Source organism: Mauremys reevesii, linkage group 3, assembly GCF_016161935.1.
Source record: "Mauremys reevesii isolate NIE-2019 linkage group 3, ASM1616193v1, whole genome shotgun sequence".
NCBI classification, from domain to species: domain Eukaryota; kingdom Metazoa; phylum Chordata; order Testudines; family Geoemydidae; genus Mauremys; species Mauremys reevesii.
In genome coordinates, this window is record NC_052625.1 from 146,576,642 (window position 1) to 146,587,392 (window position 10,751).

The following is a 10,751-nucleotide window of genomic DNA, read 5'->3' on the forward strand; positions in this document are numbered from 1 at the left end:
CATTTAGAATCTGTTTATAAGAGAAAGCTCATTAGGTTATTGGTGGCTACAGATGGTTCAGTTGCTATCCTTTCAATATGTGCCATCAAAATTAAATACTAGGCAATATGATAAAAGTTCTTCCTTATGTATTTTGCATAAATATTTAAACAATGTCACTTATAGGCAAATGTCAAGCACAAACATGTATAGAATTATTATTAAAGATCACCTGTTAGTAGTTTTAAGAAGCAGTAAAATTAGGTCAGATCTCAAAACATGATGCACAGTGTAGATTACTTCAGCATTATCCAAGGATTGCAAGGTTCAAATAAGTTAAGTTTTATGTGCCAAATTGTGCCTTCAGGATTTGTGAACATTTAATTTACTATGGAAAATCTATTTTATAATTAAAAGCAATAATTTAGATGCAATTTTCTAAAGTTTTAAGCATACATCGTCACAGTTGATTTTTAACTGAAGTGTACATTTTCACGTCATTTTTATTTGTTTATAATCGTGCAGTATTTTAGTGATAAGGGAGAACCTAGTATTAGCCTCTGTTCCTTTTTTGTTTTGTTTGCTGGGCTTTTTACTAAGGGAAATCTGTTCTCCCTGTGGAATCTATACATTCTTATATGGTGTTTCACAAATTGCCATGTGAATACTTATAACCAGACTCTAAACTGGACCCTGTTCTATAAAAAACAGAATTTGTTTTCCATGAATTAATGGAACAACTACTTGTGAATAACATTATATTCTCCAAACTTATACTTCCATGCATTTATTTTACAGTTTTATCATTAAACAAATTTCAGCACAACAGTAGTTCTTTGTAAGAACATTTATTGAATTATTTAACAGTTCAAACTGAGTTTATATGCAGTTTATATTAAAAAAGCATCCTATTTTCACGTAAACTGCCATAAAAAGAACTTTACAAAAGAGTAAGCGGCTTATTGAGGTTGTAAGTTTTCCCTAATATGTAAAACTACAAAGTATTTGTGCATGCTCACTATTTTAGTTGCTTCTTTGTACAGAGTTGTTAGGAGCTTTTTAAATCTGCAGGTAGTTTATGGAATAAAATTTTCTTCTCTGTTAGGATACATAAGAACAAAACTAATTGATGAATAAAGCTTCTTTCCCAAAAAAGTTGAGGCAGCTTTTGTTGGATAGTATCTGTATTGGTAAATTTTATATGCTCTTGCAGGTTGGGAACATCAAAGAGAGGATCTTTTTCACTTTAGATCTTGAAAAATGTTTCAAATAAGTATTGAGAGCAAGTTCCAAAGAAAAACAGGTGGGGGATGGGAGGGAAGCGAGGGAATAGCAGCATGTTTCTTATGTACAGCCCAACACCATGCACAATTGCTCAATGTTTCAGGGTAACAGAAAATCGTCATCACCTTTACATTACATGGAGGCATATTCCCCACATGGCACAAATAAATCTGTTGTTTCTCTGAGAGAAGGGAAGTGAGCATGGGGGTAAAGCTTAAGTCTACATTTCATGCATAGCTATTGTGCCTTGCCCTGCTTCCACAGTGTATCTTCATACATCAGAACTAGAGCTGAGGTTTGTTAACCTGGGGTCTGCGTTCATCTCATATCTGTAGTGATATCCCTCCATGTGATCCCTACATGCATCTCTGATATTGTACATCCACTTTTTGATTCCTTTTCGGTTCAAATACAAAACTAGGAGAAAAATCGCTCCAATGAGAGCCAGCACTATCCCTAAGAAGACATATGAAGTTTGCAGTTGGGACTGGCTGTCTACAGGCACAGAACAGTCCAGGTCTGAGCTGTTGGTCTTCACCAGGGGTTTGTCCCGCATCTTGTCAGGGTATGAGCACTTCAAGGCCCCTTTCCCTTCCACCTGCTCGCTCTCCTTGAGCCAGCTCACCAGGTGCTCGATGCAGCAGTCGCAAACCCAGGTATTGTGGCCCAGGCTGATCCTGCGGAGCGCGGGCCGGCTGCGGAGCTGGGCTATGGTGGCGTTCTTCAGGCACTTCAGGGAGTTGTGGCTGAGGTCGAGGCTCTGAAGCTGGGCCAGGCTGTGGAAGGTCGCGGCCCGTAAGCTCATCAGGGAGTTGTTGCGCAGGTCCAGGTGCTGCAGGCTGGGCAGGGAGGAGAACATGCCCGCGGGCAGGGAGAGCAGCCTGTTGTCGGCCAGCTCCAGGCGGCTCAGGTTGCCCAGTACCCCGGAGCCCAGCAGCTCGGCCAGGGCGGCCACCGCGCTCTGGTTGCTGAGGGAGTTGCTGAGGTTCAGCTCCTCCAGGGGGCTGCTGGCGTTGCCGAAGGCCTCGGGGCTGAGCCTGGCCAGGGCGTTGCCGCTCAGGTCCAGCTGCCTCAGGCTGGGCAGGCTGGCGAAGGCGCCCGCCTCCACCTGCTCCAGGTGGCTGCCGCTCAGGTTGAGGAGGCTGAGCTGGGGCAGCGGGGGCGAAAGGAAGGCGCCGGCCGGGAGGCTGGCGAGCCGGTTGCCCGTGAGGAAGAGGAGCCGCGCGTAGGACGGCAGGTCCGAGGGCACCGCCGTCAGGTTCCTATTCACGCACTTCACCGTCCGGGCCACCTCGGAGCACTCGCAGGGCGCGGGGCAGGAGCCGGGCTGCTGAGCCGAGCCCCAGCCCAGCAGCACCTGCAGCAGCAGCAGCAGCAGCCCCAGCGCTGCCCGCCTCTCCCCGCCCGGGGCCGCGGGCGCCGAGCCCCGCAGAGCGCGTCCTGCCATCCTCGCGCTCGCCGGGATCCGGACGCCGCTGCCCGCCGCGGGAGCCTGGACAGAAACTCTCCGCTGCCCCCGGGGCACGTTCCGCTGCCCCCGGGGCGTGCAGGAGAGGAGCCAGGCAGCACCCTCAGGGCCTGGGGCGCCTCGCAGGCAGCCACCCGCTCCCCTTCTTCGGCGCGGGGCGAGGGGGAGGGGCGGCCCCTCACCCCAGCGAGACCTGCAAGGAGCAAAGAGACGGATAAAGCGGCAGCACTTCGCCGGACCTGCGGAGCGCCGCCCCCCCCAGCAGCCCCCCGGCAATAAAGGGAGGCTCCCCAGCCTCACCCGTGCCCTCCACCCCGCGCAGGGCCGCCCGCCGGGGTCACTCCTTACCCGGCACAGCCCGGCTCCGCTGTCCCCGCCCTGCTCTCCCGGGGGAAGCTCTCCGCGCCCGGGTAAACCTCAATCTAGCCTTAGCCCCTCGCGCGGCTCAGCGGGCTGCCCCACTCCAGAGGTGGCGGCTGCGATACCGCCCCGACAAAGCCGCCGCTGCAAGAGAGACCCGACTCCACCCGCGAAGTTGTGCCGGGGCGCGACACCCCGCGCCGCCGCCTCCAGCCTCACCTCCCGGCTCGGCGCCGAGCGAGCCCCGTGCAAACTCCGTGGCAACCGAGTGCGAGGAAGTGACCGGGCTCCCCCGGCTCGGCGGCCACCTCTTCCCCCGCGGTCCCGCCCCCGCTGCCAGCACAGACCAACCGCGGCCAGGGGAGGGGTCGGGACATGCCCCCTGCGAACGCCCGCTCCCTGTTCCGGGAATGTCCCCTGGCAGCCCAGCGCTGGCACGCGGCCCGGTGCCAGGGAGCCCCAGAGGGAGGTCCCCGCTTCCCCAGCTTGGTGCTGCTTCCGCACATTTACCTTGGAGCTGAGCTGAGCGGAGCCACGTGGAGCGCTCCCCAGTCCGGCCGGGGGGGAACTGACGGGATCCCGGCGGAGCAGGCGGAGTAGGGCAGCCCCAGCAGACAGAAATGTGGCTGATGTTGAAGACAGGAGAACGTCCCCGGCCCTGCTCTCACGCTCCTGTTGAAGATCAAACGTCCCCCTACTAAAGCTTTTAGTCAGCTGAAGGGTGTGTAAGTGAGGTTTTGGTTTCAAGATGGTCGAGGTGGGCTGACAGTGGCATCTGGTTGACAGCGGAGTGTGGGGAACAAATAAACTATCCTCCCTGCCCTCCAGTGTGAGAGGAAGGCTGGAGAACCAAAGAACGGCTGTTGCAACAAAGTCAAAACTAGTACTAGGGTTATATGTGACTCAGCTAAGGGATGTGGTTATAGCCTGTTGGTCCCAGGCTATTAGAGGGACAAGGTGAGTGAGGTACTATCTTAGATTGGACCGATGAAAGATAGTACCTCGCTCACCATATCTCTCCGTGGGATAACAGATGTCATTGTTGGAGGCTTCATCAAGGTGTTCAAAGAGGACAAGAGCAGTCAGCCCAGTTACCGAGGAGTTGCCAGCCTTCCCTTCCAGGTGTGAAACTGATCACAACAGCACACAACTTTCAGTGCAGTAATGCTTGGGGACAAAAAGTGAGAGTTTGTCAGACCTGAGAAATAGCTACTGTGCTCTGGAGCCAGCCCACCTTTGCAGAGGACAGGTGATTAGGGTACACTTAAGGAGATTGGGAGATTCATCACTTAAATCTAGCATGATATTTTGTTCTAAAATATCCATTCCCCCATACCAACTGATTTCTAGGACAGGTGGCTTTGGGGAACATTCTGCTGATTATTTATAAACTTATGTTTGATTAAAATGAACAAAATTGAAGCTCAGACATGATTGAAATATCAGTGAATTTTAGATCTAATGTAAAGTGACTCCATGTTCAAGAGAATTATAAACTAAAAATCTCAAAACAATACATTGTATATTTAAATTTGCTAGTGAGAATGGGATAGAAGTACCTTTTCCTTGGTCTGTCCTTCTGTGACTGCTGTGTAAAAGGTAGTATCAAATTGCAAGCTCTGATAATATGGAGACAATCACTTTATGTGGGCAGATAACAGTATTTGTGCTTGGGGTAGTGCCTGGGGAATATAGAGGCAGTTTTATGGGAGTAAAAATGGTTCAGACCACCAGCAATTTTTTTTTGTCCTTATGGAAGCGTTATGAATGCAGCCACCAAAACACAAATCACTTCACAAAAATGTGTAATGCAACATAAAACAAACTGTGAAAAGTAAAAAATACAGAAACCGAAAGGATGGAGAGGGGTTTTGTCCTAAATAGATACATAATCTAGTTGATTTAGCTTCTGACTCCTGAAGTATTTATGTTGTGTTAATGAAAGCAGAGTGCAGGGAATTATTTACTAAGTTTCCTGTCAACCACTTGAATGACAACTTGTGTGGCAAGGAGAAAGAAAAACTACTTACAGAATTTAAAAAGTTTTCTAAAGTTCTATTCTTTAAGTCAGTATGTTTGTCTGTGTATCTACTAGCTTTATGGAGGTCACACTATGACCCCAGGATTGACATTGTCCAAAGCTAACCCAGGACAGGTGATTATTACTCCTGAAAATTTGACAAATTACAAGCTTTAGAATAACAATGTTATGAACAGGAGTACTACACAAGGTTTATTAGAGTTGCTCCTCATTTTATTTCCTACCTCCATCCCTTCTCCAAAAAAGTAAGCCTGTGATTAGACAGTTGAACTTTAGTGTGGTCGAGATTTCCTGCATCCCAGGTCATTTATAGAAACATAGAAATGTAGGATGGCTGGAAGGGACCTTGAGAGGTCATGTTGTGTAGTTATGGGGATTCTGCAACCTTCCTTGGTAACCTATGTGACTTTGCACCCTGTAATGCTTTATAGAAATATGCTTATGAGTGTAAATATGACATAACTGGAATATGGTGTATGCTAGTTATGCCATTGTGACGTTATTGATATAAATGGGAACCATATAGAACAAAACATGGGTGCAAGGAGGGTCCTGTAGTGGCATCCTAAGTAAAGGTAAAGGGGGTATAATAATAAGACCAGGTTCAGGTGGTGGGTTGTTATTATGTCTGTATGTGTCTGTGTGTGTATGTGTTTTTTTAGTTAGTAAAGTATAATGTACTGTCTGTATTTGTATTTATTTTTGCCTGCCTCCTCTGTGTCCAAACAGACAAAGCTGTAGCCCTGCCTGCATGGCTTGATGGCCCATTAAAGATCATCAGCTACACACAACCCCATGGAGAGAAGAGAGCAGACAGCAGACTTGACTCAGCAAAGTATGCAGGGACTGGCCCATGTGACTCCAGGCTTTTTTTTGCTTTAATTTTCAGTGACGACAAAGAGGTTCTTACACCACAAAAAAAAGTCTATATAAGGCTGATGCATTCCATCTTGTCTTCAATCCTGCTTCTGACCTCTGGGGAGGGGACTTTGCTACAACTGAAGCTTTACAGGGGACTGAACGACCCCATCCCGGTGGGGATGTATTCCAGAGACTGCCGAACAAAGAACTTGCCATTACTTGTATTGTATTGATTTTATTCCATTTCTTCTCTTTCTTCCTCTTTTTTTTTTTCCTTGTAAATAAAACCTTTTTTAGATTCTTTTGAAATTAAGATGCAATTGCGTGTGTTGTGATGAGATGTGATGTGTATATTGACCTGGGTCTGGGGCTTTGTCCTTTGGGGATTGCTTTCTTTTTTTTTTTTGGGGTGTGTTTTTCATCACAATTCATCCCCAGACGAGTGCACTGGTGTGGATGGTGAGACTGGAGACTGGGAAAGGAAATTGCTTGTGTGACTTGTGGTTAGCCAGGGTGAGACCAAAGTCCTTTTTTTCTGGCTGGTTTGGTTTTGGTTTGTGGAAGTGAAAAAAAGCCTAGGGCCTAGCTAACCCCAGTTTAAGCAATTGGTCCTGATTTGACACTCTCAGCTGGGTCCCGCCAGAATCGCTCCGTCACAGCCATGTAACATATCTTTGCAAAGGTTATGATGTACTGAATATATTCATCCTGTTTGTATGCGTGTATCATTTTTATATCCGAAGTTATGAGCGTTGGCTCTATGCTTGTATTTAAAGTGTTTTGCTGTAGGAAGCACATAAGGCAGATTTGGTCAACATAGTGTGAAGGGGTTATTCAAGTAATTGGGAGTACTTAACTAACAATGGACTTTGAGAGACACCAATCCACATCTGAGCTTTCCTGGGAACGTTCAAACTAACATGTAAACAATGGGGTCGGCCTGTAAAAAAACTGAATCATTCATAGACATGTGACTTGCCCAGGTGGCTAGAGACCCATATTGGGTCTGTGATGTTGCACAAGAGAAAGAGACTTATATAGTCTGGAAGCCCCTCCATTTTGTCTTCAGCTGGCTCAAAAGATAACCTCTCCACCCCAAAAAGATGCCTGAAAGAAACTGGAACAAAGGACAGTAACTATGGGGGTGTGAGTGATTGCTGGACCCAGACTAGGAGGAAGTCTAGTCTGTAAAAGAAGCTTATTGGAATAGCTCTGAAAATGAGATTTACCTGCATTTAGTTTCCTACTGTATTAGACTTAGACTTGCCTAAGGTGTTTTATTTTATTTTGCTTGGTAACTTACTTTGTTGTGTCTGTTATTACTTGGAACCACTTAAATCCTACTTTTTATATTTAATAAAATCACTTTTTACTTATTAATTAACCCAGAACAAGCAAGTAATTTGTGGGGGAGCAAACAGCTGTGCATATCTCTCTATCCGTGTAATAGAGGTCGAACAATTTATGAGTTTATCCTGTATAAGCTTTATACAAAGTAAAATGGATTTATTTGGGGTTTGGATCCCATTGGGAACTGGGTATCTGGGTGTTGGAGACAGGGGCACTTTTTAAGCTGTTTTTAGTTAAGCTTGCAGTTTTTGGGGGACGTGGATCGGACGTGGGCCTATGTTTCTAGCAGACTAGTGTTTCTGGCACAACGAGGCAAGGTACTGAAGTCCCAAGCTGCCAGGGAAAACAGGCTCAGAGGTAGTCCCAACACATCAGGTGGCAGTTCACAAGGGGATCTCTGTGACCCAACCTGTCACAACCTATTCCAGTACTTAACTATCCTTCCAGGTATAAAGTTTTTCCTAATATCTAGCCAAAATCTTGCTTGCTGCAGGTTAAGCCAACTTTTTCTTGTCCTAGCTTCTGTGGATATGGAGAACAACTGATCACCATCCTCTTTATAACAGTCCTTACAATTTTTGAAGCTTGTTACCAGGTCACCCTTAGTCTTCTTTTCATAAGGCTAAACATGTCCAGTTTTTTTAACCTTTCCTTATAGGTTATATTTTATAATTTTTGTTGCTCTCCTCTGGATTCTCTGCAGTTTGTCTAGCTGTTTCTTAAAGTGTGACACTCAAAACAGGACACAGTACTCCAGCTGAGGCCTCACCAGTGCTGAGTGGGGCACGACAACTACCTCCTTTGTCTTTATGCAACACTCCTATTAAAACATTGTTAGCCATTTTCCAAACTGCATCACATTGTTGGCTTATATACAATTTGTGACCCACTATAACCCCTAGGTCCTTTTCAGCAGTACTAGCACCAGCCAGTTATTCCCCACTTTGTATTTGTGCATTGGATTTTTCCTCCCTATGTGTAGTATTTTGCACTTCTCTTTACTGAATTTCATCTTATTGATTTCAGACCAATTTTGTGATCTTATTTCCTTAGTTTATTTAACATATTTTTTCATCAAAATTAAGTATTTTTTCCTTCTATTTGCAGACATCCATCAGGGAAAGCAATGAAGAGTACCTGTTATAGAAATAAACCAATGGAATTTATTGATTACCAGTTGTAAATAGCAGGAAAACAGGAGGAGTAGGTTTGCAGATCTGAGATTTAGGACATTAGTATGTTTGAGATTAAGACAACTGCAAAAATCTACAAATACATAATACTGGGTGATTTGTTTTTAACTGCCATAGTTGCTTTGACTACCCCAGAATCATTGGGGGGCATGATTGGAAAAGTCATGAATGATAAAAGCTTGCTTTTTAGACTGATTTCTTTTGGTGCCTACAAAGGAGGAGGCGACTCTTCCAGATTCTTGTAACAATGAACAATTTGAACAATGAAGTTTTTCAGTCACAGCACATCTACACAGGCAGCTGGCTGCTAATTACCTTGATCCAATTAATCCTAAACTCCTCCGGGTTTTCCTTATTCCTCACTAATGAATGCCTGCAAAGCTCCTAAATTCCATTGGTTTTCTTTGGCCCCATTGTACACAAGTCATCTGCCCGTCCCCGCCCCCAACAGTCCCTTCCTTTTCCTGATTTCCCACATGCCATATCTTGATTCTCCATCCTGGTCCCATTTTTGTCTCCTTAAAACCTGCAGTAATCCACATTGGGCCCTTGTTTTTTTGGTGAACTACCAAGGTCTTTAGCAGGTCCTGTGGACTTTAAAAAGCCAACAGGGAGGGAAAGCTGCAAATGAGAGCATGAATCAAGCACAGAACCTGGGGGAATAGGCAAAAACAACTGACAGAGACTGGGGAGACAGGGGCCATAGCGAGCTCATAAATTTCATGGGATTCCCTGCCTCTTGTCTCTCTCTGCTCCCATTGTTCTGCAGTGGTTAATCAATGGGATGATTCATTGGGTAAGGTTTAAACACTGTGTAAGAGTAGCAGAATCTGGCTCTCAGATAAGATGTATTCACCAGAGAGTTGTTAAGGAAAGGAAATGTGAAACAGCAGATACTGATGATGTGAATAGACCCGAGGAATGGAAACAGCTCCTGAAGACTGGAAAGCTGTTATCATGGTACCTAATTTTAAACATTGTGACAAGGTGTAGCTAAGGGTTGGAGAGCAGCTGGATCTGGCCAGTTGTGATTTCCCCTGGCACGAGGGAGCTCTCAGCTGTCACGGCTGAAATGCCTGCCTCCTGTGCCATGCCCTGTCTTGGTTTCAGTGTAGTGAGTGGGGACGATGCATGACTGGAGCACAGCATGATCCAACTAGCTGGTGTGTGGTTACTTTGGGATTGTTGAAAGCTGACATAATTTAAAGCACCATCCAGGCTTCTACAGGGAGCAGTTTTGCTGTGAGAATCAAGGAACCTCAGCAGGCTCCTGATTGGCTCCTCTTCCCTGTAGAAACTCAGTGCAGCACTGAATCTGGGCCCTGCTCCCTCAAATTTCAAACAATAGTCCCACTCAAAGCACAGCTATTCATTCTAGTGCAATTCCAAGGTCTCTGGACCTCATTTAATGCGAAGAAGCTGACTCTGCCCCGGTTTCATAAGTGCCGCAGAAATGCAGGGCCTCAACATCTCAAGCATAGAGGATTAGACTGTGAACTTTGTGATCTGAAGGATTTGGAAAGGGTGGCATATGAAAGACTGAACAGATTGGAAGAAATTGAAAACATATGAGGCGTGATTCTCCACTGTCTTGCACCTTGTGTAGTTATTTACACTTTTGCAATGTGGATGTAAAACTTGTAAAAGTTTACAAGGAGTATACAAGTGGATCTCATGATTACTGTCTAGTAAATTTTATTTCAACACTAAATAAAATAATGCACATTCCTAAGAGAACAAAAAAATATGTTTTACAACCACAAATGTAAAGGAGTACACGAGTTTACAAGGAGTAAAACACTGGAGAATCAGGTCTCTCTTTCTTTTCATGTATGATCAATTATCGACTGTGAACCTCCATATTACACTTTAATGTTATACCTGCTGTTCATTCACTGAACACCTCTCTTCTCCTTCACTTCTGCTTTTCTTTCCTTTCCCTCTCATCTCTCTGTCAGTTTTCTGCTTTTCTTGGGAGCTGCAGCTCCTCTTCTTTGGACTGATTGCATGCTTGTAAATGTACCTTTATAATCTGGGGGAGGAAGGAAAGCCTGTGTGATTTTTTTTGGAGGGCTGCACAAGAAGAGACATGTTGTCATAGAGCAGGAAGGTGATCATTCCTCTTCTGTGCAGCACCAGTGAGACTGCACCTAAAATATTGCATTCAATTCTGGCACCCCAGTACCAGCAAGTCTCCAGAGATGACAAGATAATT

The 10,751-nt window shown here is 45.5% G+C and overlaps 1 protein-coding gene across 3 annotated transcripts; it reads right to left on the reverse strand.

Annotated features, from left to right (window-relative positions):
- Nucleotides 1-811: 811 nt before the first annotated feature.
- On the reverse strand, nucleotides 812-10,443 carry TPBG (trophoblast glycoprotein). Of its 3 annotated transcripts, XM_039532739.1 has the most exons (3): nucleotides 10,418-10,443; nucleotides 3,602-3,763; nucleotides 812-2,924 (listed from the first exon to the last, which is right to left on the reverse strand). In XM_039532739.1, the coding sequence occupies exons 1-3, from the start codon at nucleotides 10,426-10,428 to the stop codon at nucleotides 1,535-1,537; spliced, it is 1,563 nt and encodes a 520-aa protein (XP_039388673.1). In that variant the 5' UTR covers nucleotides 10,429-10,443; the 3' UTR covers nucleotides 812-1,534. The 3 variants fall into 3 exon arrangements, with proteins under 3 accessions (XP_039388673.1, XP_039388674.1, XP_039388676.1); XM_039532740.1 differs by lacking the exons at nucleotides 3,602-3,763; nucleotides 10,418-10,443 and adding an exon at nucleotides 3,311-3,416; XM_039532742.1 differs by lacking the exons at nucleotides 3,602-3,763; nucleotides 10,418-10,443 and adding an exon at nucleotides 3,080-3,293.
- Between the last annotated feature and the right edge of the window lie 308 nt (nucleotides 10,444-10,751).